General features: G+C 37.8%; 1 protein-coding gene, 1 long non-coding RNA gene and 1 pseudogene across 2 annotated transcripts in view; all 3 read right to left on the bottom strand.

The window, feature by feature from the left end:
- The window catches only part of GRAMD1C (GRAM domain containing 1C), a 106,761-nt gene that overhangs the window by 19,222 nt on the left and 65,398 nt on the right, over positions 1-22,141 (bottom strand). The window contains 5 exon segments of the mRNA XM_070465965.1: positions 261-398; positions 11,834-11,993; positions 16,716-16,790; positions 16,792-16,849; positions 20,046-20,164. Of these exon segments, the coding sequence (XP_070322066.1) occupies positions 261-398; positions 11,834-11,993; positions 16,716-16,790; positions 16,792-16,849; positions 20,046-20,164 (550 nt within the window).
- On the bottom strand, positions 691-789 carry LOC139034902 (U6 spliceosomal RNA; annotated as a pseudogene).
- LOC139034708 (uncharacterized) lies at positions 1,932-4,347 on the bottom strand. Its single transcript, XR_011487196.1, has 2 exons — positions 3,498-4,347; positions 1,932-2,569 (listed from the first exon to the last, which is right to left on the bottom strand). It is a non-coding gene; the product is annotated as an uncharacterized lncRNA (long non-coding RNA).

Raw genomic sequence — 22,141 nt, 5'->3', positions numbered from 1 at the left:
CTCAACCCAGTTGAACTGCCATGTTAATAAATAAATGGAGTTTTAGTTCTCAAAGGGTCTGAACTTAATAGTAGGTAAGATCTGACTATTTGAAAAATTATACTATTTACACGTGATTTTACCCAAAACACCTAAACACTAGTTTCTATATCACCAAAATAAAATAGAAGCCTGTCTAATTTTTCCACTTGACAACATAAACTCTCTAAGGATAATAAAATTCTCCCATATTTATCATTAGATAAGAACACAAGACCAACCTATTATATTTCTAGAATTAGAAAATCTTTGCATAAAGTGTGAACTGGTGAACAGCAATTCAAACATTCTTTCAGCACTGATATGAAACACACGGTTGATATAAAGTCTTCCATGAAGGTCTTTCTCAAGAATGTTTTCTGGGGAAACAAAAAACACAGAACAAAAAGGGAAGAAATCAAAAAAAGGTAATTTCAAGGTTTCATTTTGTTTATTTTGGGCACAGAATGGCTTTTAAATGTGATTACAATGATCACAGCATATTACATGACACTATTAAAACTCTAAATTGGTGTTATATACATACATAACTATACATAAAAGTAGATAGTAATTAAACTATATATGATCAATAGTTCAGTTGTCAAAAACCAAGATATAGAAATATTTAATTTGCATGATATCAAACTCCCATAATGGCATATATCATTCAAAAGAACAGTTCATGAATTTCTGTGTCATCCACGTGCAGAGGCCATGCTAACCTCTGTATCGTTCCAATTTCAATATATGTGATGCCAAACCAAGCACTCCAAAAAATATTTTAAAAAAAGGAATCTTTCAAGAGTGACAAGGGATACATAGCAGGTCCTATTTCTGAATGTGCATATATATTAAGTAAATATTAGGACATGAATGGCTTTAATATCTGCAGTACTCACTATCTTACTAGTCTGAATAATGTTTCAAACTAGACTTAAAGTTCACTCCCCCAAGACAAGTATCACTGTATTTACAATCTGTTCTCAATACCACACATTAAAAGAAATCCTTCTGAAAGAGAAAAATAAATATCATATATTAACACATATATATGGAATCTAGAAAGATGGTACTGATGAACCTATTTGCAGGAAAGCAATGGAGACACAGCCATAGAGAACAGACTTGTGGAAACAGTGGGGAAGAAGAGGGTGGGACAAATGGAGAGAAGAACATATACACTACCATATGTAAAATAGATAGCCAGTGGGAATTTGCTGTATGACTCAGGGGGTGCAAACTGGTGCTCTGAGATACCCTAGAGGTGTGGGATGGGGTGGGTGGTTGGAGGGCAATTCAAGAGGGAGGGGACATATGTATACCTATAACAAACTCATGTTGATGTACAGCAAAAACCATCACAATATTGTAAAGTAATTATCCTCCAATTAAAATAAATTAATTTAATTAAAAAAATCCTTCTGATAAGTATTCTTCAAAGTTAAATAAAGCCCAAAGGAATACTATATTTTTTCTAAGAACCTGACAGCAATGTTGAAAACTCCTTTGTAGAAAATAAAGAAGCAACACCTGCTTACCTCTCCTCATATTCCCTGGAAACACTACATGAAATAGCCCATGCATTTATGATGTTACCATATGTCAGGTATTGTGCTAAGCAACTTGGAAGTATTTACACATATTCTCACAGCAATCCTGTGAAGCAAGAGCTATTCACATCTTCATCTCCACTGTATAGATGAGGAAACTGTAGCAGAGAACTGCCAAAGCTCCATGGCTAGTCAGTGACTGAACTGGAATCTGAAATCACTCTAGCTCCAGAACACACAAACTTAACCCTATTTTATAGTGCAAGGAACTTAACTCAGAAGAATCTAAAGGAAATGGCGGGGCTGGAGGACATCTAGGAACAGGAGTCTGGTAGAATAAAGGAAATAAGAGAAAAGCAATCCAATTGAAATTTTAATGATTTCAGGACTGGGGTTATTTATTATTTCACAGATTATGCCCATCATTACAGAATGAAAACTGTGACAAAAGCTCCCCATAGCTCACAAATCAAGTTCTAAGAATTATGTGTTGAGCATCTGCAGTCAAAGTAAAAGGCAGTGGTCTAAGAAGCAGGAAAGAAAAATCCCTTCAGCTCTGCCTTCACTCCAGCTACTCCTCATGAAATGGTCTGTCTCCCTGTTTTGTTATAGGTGCAGAGAAGTTAGGGATAGTGGGGAGATATCAATTTACCTCCTCCCTGCAACAACACTATGTGTAGACAAAAGCATACACATGGTAGGCACTGCAATCTCAAGTAATGGCTCCTTTGGTATAGAAATTAATCACTCGAACTAGGCAATTTACTAAGGTTCTGTGAGGTAACTTCCCAATTAGGCTTGAGAAATAGCTTTTTCTGACACAGAAGTAATATATGTTCATTATGACTTCCCTGATAGCTCAGTTGGTAAAGAATCAGCCTGCAATGCAGGAGACCCTGGTTCGATTCCTGGGTCGGGAAGATCCACTGGAAAATGGATAGGCTACCCACTTCAGTATTCTTGGGCTTCCCAGGTGGCTCAGTTGGTAAAGAATCCACCTGCAATGAGAGAGACCTTGCTTCGATCCCTGGGTTGGGAAGATCCCCTGGAGAAGGGAAAGGCTACCCACTCCAGTATTCTCACCTGGAGAATTCCATGTGTTGTATAGTCCACGGGGTCTCAAAGACTTGGACACAACTGAGTGACTTTCACTTTAACTTTCATGTTCATTGTAAAAATAATTCATATATTCACAAGAAAGCAAACAAGTATAGGTATTCTACGTATCCTGATCATCACCTCCACAGAACTTATCCTGACTTGTAATTATATTTTTACTGACTTAGTGCCTTTTTATTGCCTCTTTCCTGCACTAGATTCTAAGTTCTATGTGAGCAGGGATGATGTTGATTTCAATCAGCTAAGTACATTATGAGTTTGGCACATAAGTGTTATATAACCATTTTTGAATGAAATAGGTGACTATGAAAAATACAAAAAAATGGTAAGTGAAGTTGCTCAATTGTGTCCAACTCTTTGTGAACCCATGGACTGTAGTCTACCAGGCTCCTCAGTCCATGGAATTTTCGAGGGAAGAGTACTGGAGTGGGTTGCCATATTTTTGCAATGATGTTTTTTAATAATTTTAGAGGGACTATTAACTAAACTAGACTTTATTCCTATTTTTTCCAGTAATGCCTTTTTCTGTACAAGAATCCAGCCCAAGGTACCATGTTTGTACTTAGTTGTTATCATCCTAGTCTCCTCCAATCTATGACAGTCCCTTGCGGTTTTCTTGTTTTTCAATGACCTAATACATTTGAAAGTACAGGACAGGTATTATGTAGAATGTCCCCCAATTTGGGTTCACCTGAGGTTTTTTTCATGACTAGATCAGGGTTTGGATTTGGGGGACAAATACCACAGAGATGAAGTACCCTTCTCCTCAAACTCAGGGGGTACACATAACAGCATGGTGATATTAACCTTGATCAATTGGTCAAGGTGGTATCTGGCAGGCTTTTCCACTTCAAAGGTATTATTTTCCTCATTCCATATTCTATTCTTTACAAGTTCAGCCCATCTCAAGGGGAGAATTCAGCTCCACCTCCTGGAAGGGAAAAGATCTACATATATTATTTACCTATATTATTTGGAGCTCTGTAAGGAAGACTCCTGCTTTCTCCCCCATTCATACATTTATTCAACCATTGGTATCAGGATGGACTTACAAAGTCAGTTTATACTTTAGGTTATAATCCAGTACTATCATTATTTATTTTGCTGCTCACACTTATTTTTTGTTTGGCCATTAGAAGCTCTTTCAGGTTGACGCCTATGACCTTTCGACATGCCTCTTTTTTTCTTTTTCAAGCACTTCTTTATATTCTTGCACTATATCTCGGCTCATTTTGTATATTCCCCACCCTAGCCCTTCCCAGGTGGCTCTAGTGGTAAAGAACCCACCTGCCAATGCAGGATACATAAGAGACCTGGGTTCGATCCCTGGGTCAGGAAGATCTCCTGGAGGAAGGCATGGCAACCCACTCCAGTATTCTTGCCTGGAGAATCCCCTGGACAGAGAAGCTTGGCGGGCTACAGTCCATAGGATCACAAACAGTCAGACACAACTGAAGTGTGCACCGTAACCCTAAAAGCAGCCATTTCTCTAAGGAATACTGGAACTATTATTTTTCTTTCTTTTTTTTTTCATGGTCCTTCTCAATTTCTTTTTTTTTTTCCATTTATTTTTATTGGTTGGAGGCTAATTACTTTACAATATTGTAGTGGTTTTTGCCATACATTGACATGAATCAGCCATGGAGTTACATGTATTCCCCATCCCGATCCCCCTTCGCACCTCCCTCCCCACCCCATCCCTCTGGGTCTTCCCAGTGTACCAGCCCCGAGCACTTGTCTCATGCATCCAACCTGGGCTGGTGATATGTTTCACCCTTGATAATATACACGTTTTGATGCTGTTCTCTCAAAATATCCCACCCTCGCCTTCTCCCACAGAGTCCAAAAGTCTGTTCTGTACATCTGTGTCTCTTTTTCTGTTTTGCATATAGGGTTATCGTTACCATCTTTCTAAATTCCATATATATGTGTTAGTATACTTATTGGTCTTTATCTTTCTGGCTTACTTCACTCTGTATAATGGGGTCCAGTTTCATCCATCTCATTAGAAGTGATTCAAATGAATTCTTTTTAATGGCTGAGTAATATTCCATGGTGTATATGTACACAGTTTCCTTATCCATTCATCTGCTGATGGGCATCTAGGTTGCTTCCATGTCCTGGCTATTATAAACAGAGCTGCAATGAACATTGGGGTGCACATGTCTCTTTCAGATCTGGTTTCCTCGGTGTGTATGCCCAGAAGTGGGATTGCTGGAGAACTATTATTTTTCTTTTTTTTTATTTTATTTATTTTTTTTTTCCATTTATTTTTATTAGTTGGAGGCTAATCACTTTACATCATTACAGTAGTTTTTGTCATACATTGAAACAAATCAGCCATGGATTTACATGTATTCCCCATCCCAGTCCCCCCTCCCACCTCCCTCTCCACCCCATCCCTCTGGGTCTTCCCAGTGTACCAGGCCCGAGCACTTGTCTCATGCACCCAACCTGGGCTGGTGATCTGTTTCACCCTAGATAATATACATGTTTCAATGCTGTTCTCTTGAAACATCCCACCCTCGCCTTCTCCCAGAGTCCACAAGTCTGTTCTATACATCTGAGTCTCTTTTTCTGTTTTGCATATAGGGTTATTGTTACCATCTTTCTAAAGTCCATATATATGTGTTAGTATACTGTAATGGTCTTTATCTTTCTGGCTTACTTCACTCTGTATAATGGGGTCCAGTTTCATCCATCTCATTAGAAGTGATTCAAATGAATTCTTTTTAATGGCTGAGTAATATTCCATGGTGTATATGTACCACAGCTTCCTCATCCATTCGTCTGCTGATGGGCATCTGGGTTGCTTCCATGTCCTGGCTATTATAAACAGTGCTGCGATGAACATTGGGGTGCATGTGTCTCTTTCAGATCTGGTTTCCTTGGTGTGTATGCCCAGAAGTGGTATTGCTGGGTCATATGGCAGTTCTATTTCCAGCTTTTTAAGAAATCTCCACACTGTTTTCCATAGTGGCTGTACTAATTTGCATTCCCACCAACAGTGTAAGAGGGTTCCCTTTTCTCCACACCCTCTCCAGCATTTATTGCTTGTAGACTTTTGGATAGCACCCATCCTGACTGGCGTATAATGGTACCTCATTGTGGTTTTGATTTGCATTTCTCTGATAATGAGTGATGTTGAGCATCTTTTCATGTGTTTGTTAGCCATCTGTATGTCTTCCTTGGAGAAATGTCTGTTGAGTTCTTTGGCCCATTTTTGGATTGGGTCATTTATTTTTCTGGAGTTGAGCTGGAGGAGTTGCTTGTATATTTTTGAGATTAATCCTTTGTCTGTTGCTTCATTTGCTATTATTTTCTCCCAATCTGAGGGCTGTCTTTTCACCTTGCTTATAGTTTCCTTTGTTGTGCAAAAGCTTTTAAGTTTCATTAGGTCCCGTTTGTTTATTTTTGCTTTTATTTCCAATATTTTGGGAGGTGGGTCATAGAGGATCCTGCTGTGATTCATGTTGGAGAGTGTTTTGCCTATGTTCTCCTCTAGGAGTTTTATAGTTTCTGTTCTTACATTTAGATCTTTAATCCATTTTGAGTTTATTTTTGTGTATGGTGTTAGAAAGTGTTCTAGTTTCATTCTTTTACAAGTGGTTGACCAGTTTTCCCAGCACCACTTGTTAAAGAGGTTGTCTTTTTTCCATTGTATATCCTTGCCTCCTTTGTCAAAGATAAGGTGACCATAGGTTCGTGGATTTATCTCTGGGCTTTCTATTCTGTTCCATTGACCTGTATTTCTGTTTTTGTGCCAGTACCATACTGTCTTGATGACTGTGGCTTTGTAGTAGAGTCTGAAGTCAGGCAGGTTGATTCCTCCAGTTCCATTCTTCTTTCTCAAGATTACTTTGGCTATTCAAGGTTTTTTGTATTTCCATACAAATTGTGAAATTATTTGTTCTAGTTCTGTGAAAAATACCATTGGTAGCTTGATAGGGATTGCATTGAATCTACAGATTGCTTTGGGTAGTATAGCCATTTTGACAATATTGATTCTTCCAATCCATGAACATGGTATATTTCTCCATCTGTTTGTGTCCTCTTTGATTTCTTTCATCAGTGTTTTATAATTTTCTATGTATAGGTCTTTTGTTTCTTTAGGTAGATATACTCCTAAGTATTTTATCCTTTTTGTTGCAATGGTGAATGGTATTGTTTCCTTAATTTCTCTTTCTGTTTTCTCATTGTTAGTGTATAGGAATGCAAGGGATTTCTGTGTGTTAATTTTATATCCTGCAACTTTACTGTATTCGTTGATTAGCTCCAGTCATTTTCTGGTAGAGTCTTCAGGGTTTTCTATGTAGCGGATCATGTCATCTGCAAACAGCGAGAGTTTCACTTCTTCTTTTCCTATCTGGATTCCTTTTACTTCTTTCTCTGCTCTGATTGCTGTGGCCAACACTTCCAAAACTATGTTGATGACCCAATCAAAAAATGGGCCAAAGAACTAGACAGACATTTCTCCAAAGAAGACATACAGATGGCTAACAAACACATGAAAAGATGCTCAACATCACTCATCATCAGAGAAATGCAAATCAAACCACAATGAGGTACCATTACACGCCAGTCAGGATGGTTGCTATCCAAAAGTCTACAAGCAATAAATGTTGGAGAGGGTGTGGAGAAAAGGGAACCCTCTTATACTGTTGGTGGGAATGCAAACTAGTACAGCCACTATGGAAAACAGTGTGGAGATTTCTTAAAAAACTGGAAATAGAACTGCCATATGACCCAGCAATCCCACTTCTGGGCATACAGACCGAGGAAACCAGATCTGAAAGAGACACGTGCACCCCAATGTTCATTGCAGCACTGTTTATAGTAGCCAGGACATGGAAGCAACCTAGATGCCCATCAGCAGACGAATGGATAAGGAAGCTGTGGTACATATACACCATGGAATATTACTCAGCCATTAAAAAGAATTCATTTGAATCACTTCTAATGAGATGGATGAAACTGGACCCCATTATACAGAGTGAAGTAAGCCAGAAAGATAAAGACCAATAAGTATACTAACACATATATATGGAATTTAGAAAGATGGTAACAATAACCCTATATGCAAAACAGAAAAAGAGACACAGATGTACAGAACAGACTTTTGGACTCTGTAGGAGAAGGCGAGGGTGGGATATTTTGAGAGAACAGCATCAAAACATGTATATTATCAAGGGTGAAACATATCACCAGCCCAGGTTGGATGCATGAGACAAGTGCTCGGGGCTGGTACACTGGGAAGACCCAGAGGGATGGGGTGGGGAGGGAGGTGCGAGGGGGGATCAGGATGGGGAATACATGTAACTCCATGGCTGATTCATGTCAATGTATGACAAAACCCACTACAATACTGTAAAGTAATTAGCCTCCAACTAATAAAAATAAATGGAAAAAAAAAAGAGCAGATGAGAAAGAAAAAGAAAAAAATCCTCATTTGGTTCTTTTATTGCATCAATAATAAAATGATGGTTTTGGTTTTTTTTCCTTCATTCTATTAAGGTGACAAATCACATTGATTAATTTTTGTCTGTTGACCCACTCTCAAATTCCAGGAATAAATCCCACTTGGTCATAGTGTATAACCCTTTCAATGTACTGCTTTGATTTGCTCGTATTTTGTTCAGGATTTTGATGTCAATATTTGTAAAGGATATTTGTAATTTTCTTGTAGTGTCTTTGCCTGTCTTTGGTATCAGTGTAAAAATTTTCAAAATATATTCTGGATGCAAAAACAAATAAACAAAAATCTTCATTTTGGTGTCACTTATGTGTGTGGCCACTGAGTGCCAGAGCAGATCTTCCTACAGCTAGAGCCTTGGCCAGGCAGGGATACCTAACTCACACAGCTACATGCTATTGTTGTTTAGTTGCTAAGTCATGTCCAACTCTTTTGCAACCCCATGGACTGTAGCCTGCCAGGCTCCTGCATCCATGGAATTTCCCAGGCACAAATGGTAAGGACGCTAAGAGAGTCTAGTCATTCCTGGTGCTTGATCCTTTCAAAAAAACTTCCTCTCAATCTTTTCAAAAGAACACAACTGTCTTCTTAATACATTTTAATTTTTAAGAGCCTGTTTATTTTTACTTAGGTTTTTAAGAGTGTAGATTTAGTTTTCACCAAAGATACTTCAGTGTTTACAAGCCAAGGTAGAACCTGATTTGGATTTGGTTTTCATGGATTTGTTTTGGTTTTGGATCTGGATTTGATTTTAGATTTGAACTAGATTTGGATTTGATTTAGATTTGACTTGGATTTAACTTTGGTTTTCATGGATTTAATAAACAGCCTTCAGGGGTTTCCAAATCAGGTCTAAGCTGAACAGTAAGTAGACTAGTAAATACAGTCATGTCAGACAGATCCAAACCACAACAATGTCCCCTTCACCAACACTCTGGTAGGAATAGTAATATAACATGCTGTTACAAAAGAAGGTATAGCAAAACTCCACCCGCATTATTCTGCTTCCTGAAATTTGAAAGTAGTCAGCCACTACCCTACCCTTCCTATTGTCTCCTCATTTCACTGACTTCAATGTCAGTAATCTTACAGCTAAAAAAAAAAAAAAGAAAACTGCTTGAAATGACCTTGAAATTCCATGACTTGATAAGCATGACAAGCCCCAGGTTATTGGTATTACTTAAAGAAAGTAAAGAGAACATGATTTGCTCTAAAGTTTCCCTTAAGCAACTGATTTTTGTTTTTACTGTGTTCTCTACATTCAAAAAATGAAGATCAAGGCACCCAGTCCCATCACTTCATGGCAAATAGATGGGGAAACAATGGAAATAGTGACAGACTTTATTTTCTTGGGCTCCAAAATCACTGCAGATTGTGACTGCAGCCATGAAATTAAAAGACACTTGTTCCTTGGAAGAAAAGTTATGACAAACCTAAACAGCATATTAAAAAGCAGAGACATTACTTTGCCGACAAAGGTCCATCTAATCAAGGCTATGGTTTTTCCAGTAGGTCATGTATGGATGTGAGAGTTGAACCATAGAGAAGGCTGAATGCTGAAGAATTGATGCTTTTGAACTGTGGTCTTGGAGAAGACTCTTGAGAGTCCCTTGGACTACAAGGAGACCAAACCAGTCCATCCTAAAGGAAATCAATCCTGAATATTCATTAGAAGGACTGATACTGAAACTGAAGCTCCAGTACTTTGGCCACCTGATGCAAAGAGCCAACTCATTAGAAAAGACCCTGATGATGGGAAAGATTGAAGGCAGAAGAAGAAGGGGATAACAGAGGACGAGATGGTTGGATGACATCACTGACTCAACGGACATGAGTTTGAGCAAGCTCCAGGAGACGGTGAAGGACAGGGAAGCCTGGCGTGCTTCAGTACATAGGGTCGCAAAGAGTCAGATACAACTAAGTGACTGAACAAACAACTACTTTTGAAATCTCTCTCTTCCCCTCTCTTTTTGTGGTTAAAGTAAGTACTAAGATTTACAGTACTACACCATGCAGATTTTCATTATGATTTTTTTTAAAACTCAAACTGTATTAGACTTAAATGTAAGACCTGAAACCATTAAACTTCTAGAAGAAAACATAAGCAAGTACATTCTTTGACATCTTTCTTAGCAGTATTTTTTATGTCTCCTCTAGTAAGATAAATAAAAGCAAAAATAAACAAATCAAACTAAAAAGCTTTTGCACAGTGAAGGAGACTATAATCAAAATGTAAAGGCTGCCTACTGAATGTCAGAAGATATTTGCAAATGATATATCTGATAAGGGGTTAATATCCAAAATATACAAAGGACTCATACAACTCAACAACTGAAAACTACCTGATTTAAAAAGGAAACGAGCAGAGGACCTGAATAGACATTTTTTCAAAGAAGACATAGAGATGGCCAACAGGCACATGAAAAGATGCTCAGCATCATTAATCATCAGGGAAATGCAAATCAAAACCACAGCGAGGTACCATCTCACACCATCAGAATGGCTATTACCAAGAAGACAGCAAATAACAAGTATTGGTGAGAATGTGGAGAAAAAGGAACCTTAGTACACTGTTGGTGGGATGTAAACTAGTGCAGTCACTATGGAAAATACTAGGTAAGTTCCTCAAAAAATTAAAAATAGAACTACCATAAAACCCAGTAATTTCACTCCTAGGTATCTTCCTAGGTATTTATCTGATGAAAATGAAAACACTAATTCAGAAAGATATATGTACCCCACTATGTGCACTGCAGCATTATGACAATAGCAAAGATAAGGAAGCAACCTAAGTGCCTATCAACAGATAGAGGGGATAAAGATGATGTGGTATAGATATATATATAATGGAATATTGTTTGGTTGCTAAGTTGTGTCTGACTCTTTTGTGACCCCCTGAACTGTAGCCCACCAGGCTCCTCTGTCCATGAGGTTTTCCAGGCAAGAATACTGTAGTGGGTTGCCATTTCCTTGTCCAGGGGATCTCCCCAACCCAGGGATAGAACCCACATCTCCTGTATTGCAGGTGGATTCTGTACCACTGAGCCATCTGTGGTAAAGGGAAGGCCAAAATGGAATATTACTCATCCATAAAAAAGGATGAAATCTTGCCATTTTTGGCACAGATGAACCTAGAGGATATTATGCTTAGTGAAATAAACCAGAAAAAGAAAGACATATACTGTACGATTTCACTTATATGTGGAATCTAAAAAATGAAACCATGAACAAACATAACAGAAACAGAGCCATAGATATAGAGAACAAACAGGTGGTTGCCAGAAGGGAAGGAGGTGGGGGAAGGAGATAAACAGGTGAGTGAGATTAAGAGGCACAAATTTCAGATACAAATAAGTCATGGGTAAAAAGAAAAAAAAATGTTGCTTTTCCATTGCTACTGCTCCATTTCCACTGACTCAATGCGTGGGGGTAATATAGGCTAAATATGATGAAGATCTTCAAATTTCAGGCTTCTAAAAAGTGGTGATGGGTTAGATTTAGCAGCCCCTTTCCCCTATTTCTTATTAACTTCCATCCCTTTTTGGTTCTTTATAGAGTGAGACTGTATTTGGTACAAAAAACAATTCTCAATCTGTACACACTTAATACAAAAGTAAACATTAAAAGATATAACTGAAATTTTACTTAAAATTTATAAGAAAGTCTTTACCTTCATCGACAGAATCTGAACTGCTGCTTTTGTCCAGACAAAGATACTCATTTTTATTCAAATCCAGTGATTTTGATGACTGTCTACTTAACCTCTTTTCTGAAGTTAGTGAAGGACTTTTGATCTGTTTCTCACTTTGGGGTTCCTCTTTCCCTAGCCCCTAAAAGGCAAACAATGAGATCTTTAATAATAAACACATTTTGAAATGCTGCTCTTTGAGAGCTTTGCTTGTTATGTTTATATTACATTTGGTCCATAAAATATTGATAGATAATATAGATCATCCTAAAGTCATCTTCTTATACCTTAACGAACAATACATTTATGAAGAACATCATAAAAAAGAACTCACAGTTAACAACACATGGATCACTTAAGTAGAAGGGAAAGAGGAAAAAGGACAAAAATAATGGAGTGGTCAGTTCTTTGGGGTGTGCAAGGAAAGGAGTCAAACCCAATTAGTTTCCCCAGACAATACCTGCCCCATCAACTCAAGGAAGAGAACTCACCCATCTCTCAAGTCCAGTAACTAAAGGGAAAAGGGAAAGAAAAGAGAGATATAAAAGTCACATCAGAGTACAGTGAGGGAGAATAGATTAAAGGAGAAAGATTAAAGCAAATCCATAAGAATACAGTTGGATTTACTGTTAAGGGACTAAGGGGTTGTACATTAAAATATATTCAATATATACTGCTATCATACTTTCTGGAAATGGCTTAATAAAGATATGTCATATTATAAAGAAATTTCTGTAATAAATTTAATATTAGGCCTTAAAGTATGAATGTTATTACTATGTTAGTAGTAGTCAAATAGAAGAGTATTGTAATTAGGCTTAATAGAACAGTGTGAAAATACAAACCATATGGCAATGTACTTTCCTGCATTGTCTGCATATAAGCAGATGAAAGACAGCAAAAGCATATAATCATTCTACCTTCTGCCCCGTGAGATCTTAGAGCAGCACTGAACAACAGAAGCAGCTCCAAGGAGGAAGAGCTCCAGGAGGTTTCCATTGACCATTAAGAAAGCAGAATAACATTACTCATTCATTAAAAAGAATTCATTTGAATCACTTCTAATGAGATGCATGAAACTGGAGCCCATTATACAGAGTGAAGCAAGCCAGAAGGATAAAGACCAATACAGTATACTAACGCATATATATGGAATTTAAAAAGATGGTAACGATAACCCTATATGCAAAACAGAAAAAGAGACACAGATGTACAGAACAAATTTTAGACTCTGTGGGAGAAGGTGAGGGTGGGATGTTTCGAGAGAACAGCATTGAAACAAGTATACTATCAAGGGTGAAACATATCACCAGTCCAGGTTGGATGCATGAGACAGGTGCTCAGGGCTGGTACACTGGGAAGACCCAGAGGGATGGGATGGAGAGGGAGGCGGGAGAGGGGATCGGGATGGGGAACACATGTAAATCCATGGCTGATTCATGTCAATGTATGGCAAAAACCAGTACAATATTGTAAAGTAATTAGCCTCCAACAAATAAAAATAAATGGAAAAAAATAGAAATAAAAAATAAATTAAAAATAAATAAATAAAAGTTTGATCTACAGAGCCAAATGACTTGAAAAAAAAAAAAAAAGAAAGAATAACAACCGGGACCCAGGACACAATTTATTAAAGTATCACTATCCTAAGTCAGAGGATTGACTTTTCAATCAGAGATTACTGTTAAACTCAAGACTTGATTTATTCAGGAGTTCCGCACCACAAAGCAACATGTTTATTAGCTGACCCAGGACCTCTATAGATGCTAAGTAGAGTAAGTTTCCACACAAATTTCTTGTTTTAATTAAGATTTAGTTCCTATTGTAACAAACATGGACAGATACCTATAGGAAAAGCAACATCACTATTTTTGAATGGTTAGCATCCAGATGATTTGTACTTCTTTGTATACTTTTCTATATTTCCTAAATCTTAAAAAGATTATTAATTTTTTAACTTATTAAAAACTTATTCTTAGGAAATTCTATTTCTTTTTGTTATTACCAACTTTGTTGGAGATTATTAATTTTACAACTTAACAAAAACTTATTCTTAGAAAATTCTATTTCTAACTTTTTGTTATTACCAACTTTGTTGGAGATTTTTAATTTTACAACTTAACAAAAACTTATTCTTAGAAAATTCTATTTCTAACTTTTTGTTATTACCAACTTTGTTGGAAGTAAAAATGAAACAAAGTGACATGATATTTGATATCTGAGAATCTCACTGTACTTCTTCTCTTGAATGTAAAAGGCAAAAAGGGACCAAACTTTTAGATTACTTATATTCCATAAGCTGAAAACATCTATCTTAAACATCAATAAATGTATAATCAAACTTAAAACATTAAATTACTCCTCTAAATCCATTTCTTTTTCTTAGAGAGAGTATGACTTCCTTTAGGAACAAAACTAGAAGGGCCAACAGATTAACTATCTCAAGAACAGGTACAGAAAACATTGTCAATGAGGCTGCAGTAAGGACTCAAGGAATAATAATATTAATAGTTCTGAGAACCCAGCCTCAAAGTCAGATTTGTATAAAGGGATAAGGGGACTGCAAGAGATCCCCTGTCCTGTTAAACCCCAAAACTCAGTGGCTTGTTCTTCTCAGTGAGAGCATACAAGGGGATTGGCATTCAGAATCACCTCCCTTACACAAGTAGTAAGTTCCTAAGTGTCTCTTGATGAATGAGTTTTACATGAAATCCACAATACAAAATCAGACTGAGATAGATGCATGATGGTCACCTGAAACAAGCTGAAAACTTGCTGGCCTTTTACTTAATCTATTTCAATGTTTCCCCAACATTTATTCACAACAGATGCTGGGAGCTCCATGAGAGTTGTAGTAAAAGAGGTCCATTACTGGCCACACACAGATTCATCTTCAACTATAAAGCATCCCATAGTTGCTTCAGTCATGTCTGACTTTGTGACCCTGTGGACTGCAGCCCGCCAGGCTCACTATCCATGGGATTCTCCAGGCAAGAATACTGGAGTGGGTTGCCATTTCCTTCTCCATTCAACTATAATAGATTATGGTTATTAATACTTGATACATGTCAAGGACTATTCAATGTACCTTCACATATATTAATTAATTTAGTCCTTACTTAAAAATTCCTATGGGGTATTAGTGTCCTCATCTTATTGTTGAGAAAACAAAGGTGTAGAGAGGTTAAGTAATTAATTTATTTAATGTCATACAGTTAGAAAGTGGCAGAGGTAGAGTTTGAAGCCAATGCTTTGATTTAAAATAAGAAATTCAGCACTGGCCCAAAATTTGCATCACCAATCAGAAGAACAAAAGCTGCACACTCTCATCACTTAGAATGTGGTTTCTAAGTGCCATCCTTCACTAAAATCTATGGCTCATTAGACAAGTAGCTGATACTAAGTCTGGGACTGAAAATATAAAAAATGCTTGGGACACATTGTACCAGAAAGAAAGGAAGCTGTCAAAAATTATTGATTACTTCAAAAGGACAGAGGAGCCAACTTGAAGGGGCTCCTATTGGCAGAGGGGGCAATCTGAGTATAAAAAGTAATAATAATAATGACTTTGATTGATAGAAACTCACCAAAACTTTTTTTAAAATTGATAGGCTTATAATAATACTTGAAAAAATAAACAAAGAAACTAACTAGCTAAAGTGCAATTCGCTCAGTCATGTCCAACTCTTTGTGACCCCATGGACCCATGGAATTCTCCAGGCCAGAATACTAGAGTGGTAGCCTTTCCCTTTTCCAGGGGATCTTCCCAATCCAGGGATCGAACCCAGGTCTCCCGCATTGCAGGTGGATTCTTTACCAGCTGAGCCACAAGTGAAACCCAAGAATACTGGAGTGGGTAGCCTATCCCTTCTCCAGGGGATCTTCCCAACCCAGGAATCAAACCAGGGTCTCCTGCATTGCAGGCAGATTCTTTACCAACTGAGCTATCAGGGAAGCCCTAACTAGCTAACTAACTACGAAAATTAACTGGATGTGTCTGATTTAGTGGGCTTCCCAGGTGGTGCTAGTGGTAAAGAACCCACCTGCCAATGCAGGAGATGTAAGAGACACGGGTTTGATCTCTGGGAAGATCCCCTGAAGGAAATGGCAACCCATTTCTTGCCTGGAGAATCCCATGGACAGAGGAGCCTGGTGGGCTACAGTCCATAGCATTGGAAAGAGTGCCCCACGACTGAAGCAACTTAGCACGTATGTCTGATTTAGTAGTCGGTTTAACAAGCATTTGTGGTTACTCAAGCATGGTGCTCAGGGTTCTTACCTCCCCTTCAAAACAGATCCTTCCATTACATACCCTATCCTGAGAACAATTCTGCTATGAATTTTTCCACCTTATTTATTTTTTAAAATGTCTATCCCCTTTATAGGGGCTTTCCCAGTGGCTCAGCAGTAAAGAATCCACCTGCAATGCAGGAGCTGCAGGAGATGTGGGTTTGATCCCTGGGTCGGGAAGATCTCCTGGAGGACAGCATGGCTGAAGAATACCCACTTCAGTATTCTTGCCTGGAGAATCCCAAGGGCAGAGGAGCCTGGCAGGCAACAGTCCATAGCGTCGCAAAGAGTCAGACACAACTGAAACGACTTGGCATGCACGCATCCTCCTCATAGACTGATGATCAGGAAACTGCCTGGTAACTCTGCACCATATCCAGGTCTGAACAGAAACATACATTATTTATATCCCATATAATCTCTGCTATTTAAAGGCTTAAAACTCTTGCCTGAAAAGAGCAGCCTCACATCTTAAGTGTTTAAACATTTTGTATACTGTATTTTTATTTGATCTTCCATCATGATGAAAACATGGCAATATCAGATAGATTTTAAAAGGGAATCATATACCAACCCCTTTTGGTGAATTTCCTTCAATTGACTCTGATTCTGAAACCCAACTAATTGATTCACGGGTAAAACTGATTGACCTTGGATAATTTTTCATCTCTCTCCCCACAGTCATCCAGGCTGCTTCTTCCTGGACTTCTGTAAGAAACAGAGCATAGAAACATAAACAAGGTTACTTTTGCACAAATAACTGATTTAGTCTCCTCATTCAGGTCCTTTTCTATTATAAAGACATTTTGAAGACAATTTTTTTAAAGTAACAAATAAGCTTCTACCTATAACAAAGTTATATTCTTAACTCACATGCAAACTGATCTCACTGCTGAAAATAAAATATGCTTATGTAAGATTTTATAAACTTCAGAAACTATTTAAAAATGAACCAAGTACAAATGGCCATAACAGCAACTAATACATTGAACCCTGCTTGTTTAAGTTTTAGTTGTGAACAATGAAGATGCTTCGAAAGGGTCAAGGTAAGTGTTTGAGTGGATGCCAGATGGCACCAGAAGACAGTTTTAGATCTCATCCCCTCCCTTCAGATTCAGTCCCAACTGAGACAGCACATCTCTCTGAGAAGGGGAACCTCCTGACATCTGAGCACAGATCCCATCCATCAGTCCATGTTCTCCTCATTCCTGAGAACAAAAATTCCTAAGGTTAAAGGAGAAGCTTTTCAAATGATCTTAGGGACACAGACTACAATAAATGCCTTGGGACTTGCTTTTCTTCTTTCAGGGTGTGGAAAAAAAAAAAAAAAGGAAAGTGTATGAAATATAAAAGGAGCACAAAAGGATCTCATTTACAGTACTCAACTTTATTGAGCAACTAGTATTACTAATTGATCATTACTATATTTAGATGTAAAGCTCTTCTAAAATAAAGTAGTAGCCTGACATCTGAAGCCAAGTTATCCTGAGAAAGAAACAGAAAAGCCAGAAGAGTCTATACTATACTACTCCACTCAAGTAATACTTAGGTCTACTCCTGGCCAATAGAATGGTAGCACCTTGAGGGAACAAGAAAAACAGCTCCTGAAGATGAAACCATGAGCTGTGTCTATAGCTGAGGGTTTTAAGGATGGAGGTGGATTATGGAAAAATAAAAAAAGAGGAAGGAGAGTGAAGAAAAGATTGAAAGAGAAGAGAAAAAAGATGAAAGAGCAGAGGAAATAAAGGTCTGGAAAGGTGTGAGGCAGACACAGTTCTCTCAGAGGTTGGAAAAATGGGAAAAGACTAGAAGAGCAAATGAGGATCCTGCCACATCTTCTTTTAGAAAGCACTCAGTCACCTAAGAAAAGATGGATATTACACTGTGTTACAGGGCACAAAGCAGCATATCAAAAATATTTACTCTTTCTGTCTTCAAAGACTAGAAACTTTTCCATTTGGCAGGGATCTTGGAGATCACCTAGTTTAACTGCCTCCATTTACAGATGAATAAACTGAGGATCAAAAAGGCTAAGTGATTTGCCTGAGTTTGCTCAGCTACTACGTGGTAAAGTTCAGACTAGAATCCAGATCTTCTTTACCACCATCCAAGGCTTTCTGCATTATGTCAAGTGCTTTTCTACCCAACTCCAGTACCTGAGAGAGGCTAGTAAACTTTACAAGGAGAGTAGTCCAATGGAAATTTTTAGCTTTACAGAAAACTAATACAATATACGTGTGTAACCCATGTTAAAAAAAAAAAAAAGACTGCAAAATATTAGTGCTGAGTGGACACAATATAAATAGGATCAGTACAACTAGAAGACTATCTGTATATGTACACATATTGAGACTTCAAAAGCTTTCCATCTTAAGACTTATTTGCTATAGAATTTTTAAATAAGTAATTTACCAAATTTTTCATTAAGTTTTAATTCATATGCTATAAAATTCACCCAGTTTAAAGTGTATAATACAGTTGTTTACCGCCATCACCACTTTTTAATTTTAGAACATTTTTATCACCCCAAAGGAAATCCTATACCCATTAGCAGTCACTTCCATTCTTCCTCTCCCCCAGTTCCTAGCAACTACTATCTCTATCTGCATGGATTTACTGATTCTGGACTCCACGTCATGTAGGTGGAATCATACAAGATATGATCTTTTGTGACTGGCTCCTCTGACTTAGCATAATGCTTACTGCAGAATTTTCATGTATTATCCTGAGTTATTTGTATTGCTTTGATCTCAATTACCACTGGACAAAATGCACTTTTATTTGGCAGGTTAATAAAAATGTCCACTCTTCCAAGTGAATTCCCATCAGTCCAGTCAAAAATAGTCTCTCTCTACTCTGAATTTTTTCCACATTACCTATTGCTCTTTTTGGCCCTTATCATTTTTAACCCTCTATTAAAAAGTATTTGCATTTTCCATAGTGCTATAAGCTCTTTTCATCAATGAATTCAAATATTTATTGAGTGCCAACTACAAGTCAAGCATGACGCTAGGGTATCCTTGAGGAAAAGTCATATTATCTTTGTACCCTCAAAATATCTTCCAGCTGATTTACTTTATTGTTTACATATATGTTAGGTAGTATATTAAAAAGCAGAGACATCACTTTGCTGACAAAGATCCATATAGTCAAAGCTGTGATTTTCCCAGTAGTCATGTATGGATGTAAGAGTTAGACCATAAAGAAGGCTGAGCACCAAAGAACTGATGCTTTTGAACTGTGGTGCTGAAGACTTTTAAGAGTCCCTTGGACAGCAAGGAGATCAAACCAGTCAATCCTAAAGGAAATATTCATGGGATATTCATTGGAATATTCACTGGAAGGACTGATGCAGAAGCTGAGGCTCCAATGCTTTGGCCACCTGATGCGAAGAGCCAACTCATTAGAAAAGACCCTGATGCTGGAAAAGATTGGAGGCAGGAGGCGAAGGGGATGACAGAGGATGAGATGGTTGGATGACATCACTGACTCTATGGACATGAGTTTGAGCAAACTCCAAGAGATAGTGAAGGACAGGGAAACCTGGCATGCTGTAGTCTATGGGGTCACAAAGAGTCAGACACGACTGAGTGGCTGAACAACAAATGAGCTAAGCACTTAGTAGGTACTTCTCCATATCCTTAATAAAAAGGTTTACTAACCCCATGCTTTATGCAAATCCTAGCTGACAGTTAAAAACTTAGCATTACATCATCTGATCTGTATTTGCTTACCAATTAATGAACTATTATTCATTGTTCTCATCTTTCACTCATTCCACTACAGAGAAGCAAGAGGCAAATTTTACCCAAGGTGAAACAGAAAGCCTGAATTAATAGTCTAAAATACTTCTGCTTTGACTAAAGATTGATAAATCTTGACATTTCAAAACATTTTGTGGTACCTTGGCAGGACAGTATCCTCAATCGACAGGGACAAGTTCTCCATCTCTTCAGCATTTAAGCCTACCTCAGTGCCATAGTTCTCTTGGAGCAGCTGCCAGAATTCCTGTCTGGTCAAGCTCTAGAATGACACAAAGATTAGCCTAACCATTGGGAATATAACAAATTATAAAACAGTAATTCAAAACATGAATTCTGATGTCAAAATGACCAGCTGTGCAGATACTAATGTATGGCTTTGGAGTTTTTTTCTAGATGTCAGTTTTCTACATCCATAAAAAGTAAGTTAACAGAACGTATCTGACAGAGTTGATACTAGAAATAGGTAGATGATTTTTAAATGTGTACTATAATAACTACTGTGAAAGGGAGGTAAGATATTTAAAATCCTCTTTTTATAAAATAATTTGTTCATAGTTTCTGGCAATTACTAATCTGTGATTTAAATTTTGCAATCCAACCAGTGTACCAGGGTGGTGGTTCACCATTCAGAATTCCAATCAACTCAGAATTCCCTCCCCTTAATTTATAATGTATCTGAGTATTTTAACTATATGTGAAACTTCATATATAAGTACATTTTAAATTATATTTTCCTAAAATGCAAAATACAAAAGTCTGGAGTTTAGAATATTTCCTTTTTTATTTAAAGTGTTATTTTTAATGTTGACCATTTTTATAGTCTTTATTGAATTTGTTATAATAGTGCTTCTGTTTTATGCTTTGGTTTTTTGGCTGTGAGGCATGTAGGATCTTAGCTTTCCGACTAGGGATTAAACCCATACCTGCTACACTAGAAGGCGAAGTCTAATCACTGGACCACCAGGGAAGTCTTTATTTTTATTTATTTTCCATAAAGTTCAGCTTGTTCTTTCTTTGTAAGTATCATTGGTTGTTGTTCAGTCATTCATTCATGTCTGACTCTCTGCAAGTCCATGTACCGCAGCCTGCCAGGCTTTCCTGTCCTTTACCATCTTCCAGAGTTTGCTCAAACTCATGTCCATTGAGTCAGTGATGCTACCCAAACATCTCATCCTGTTATTCCCTTCTTCTCCTGCCTTGAATCTTTTCCAGCATCAGGGTCTTTTCCAATGAGTTGGCTCTTCTCATCAGGGGGTCAAAGTACTGGAGTTTCAGCTTCAAGGTACTATCAGTCCTTTCAAGAATATTCAGGGTTGATTTCCTTTAGGATGGACTGGTTTGACCTCCCTGCAGTCCAAGGGACTCTCAAGAGTCTTCTCCAACACTACAGTTCAAAAGCATCAATTCTTCAGTGCTCAGCCTTTTTTATGGTCCAACTCTCACATCCATACACGACTGCTGGAAAAACCATAGCTTTGACTAGACGGACCTTTGTTAGCAAAGTGACCTCTCCTTTAATACACTGTCTAGGTTCATCATAGCTTTTCTTCTAAGGAGCAAATGTCTTTAATTTCATGGCTGCAGTCACCATCTGAAGTGATTTTGGAGCCCAAGAAAATAAAGTCTGTCACTGTCTCCCCACCTATTTGCTATGAAGTGATGAGACTGGATGGCATGATCGTTTTTTGAATGTTGAGTTTTAAGCCAGCTTTTCACTCTCGTCTTTCACCTTATCATCATGAGGCTCTTTAGTTCTTTGCTTTCTGCCATTAGGATGGTGTCATCTGTGTATCTGAGGTTATTGATATTTCTCCTGGCAACCTTAATTCAAGCCTGTGCTTCATCCAGTCCAACATTTTGCATGATGTACTCTGCATATAAGTTAAATAAGGAGGGTGACAATATACAGCCTTGCCGTACTCCTTTCCCAATTTGGAACCAGTCCATTGTTTCATGTCTGGTTCTAACTGTTGCTTCTTGACCTGCATACAGGTTTCTCAGGAGGCAAGTAAGGGGATCTCTTTAAGAATTTTCCACAGTTTCTTGTGATCCACACATCGGTCTTTAGCACAAAGAAGCAGATGTTTTTCTGGAATTCCCTTGCTTTTTCTATGATCCAACAGATGCTGGCAATTGATCTCTGGTTCCTCTGCCTTTTCTAAATCCAGCTTGGACATCTGGAAATTCTCGGTTCACATATTGTTGAAGCCTAGGTTGAAAGATTTTGAACATTACC

Source organism: Odocoileus virginianus, chromosome 4 (assembly GCF_023699985.2).
Source record: "Odocoileus virginianus isolate 20LAN1187 ecotype Illinois chromosome 4, Ovbor_1.2, whole genome shotgun sequence".
NCBI classification, from domain to species: domain Eukaryota; kingdom Metazoa; phylum Chordata; class Mammalia; order Artiodactyla; family Cervidae; genus Odocoileus; species Odocoileus virginianus.
This window is presented reverse-complemented; position numbering and strand designations above follow the sequence as displayed.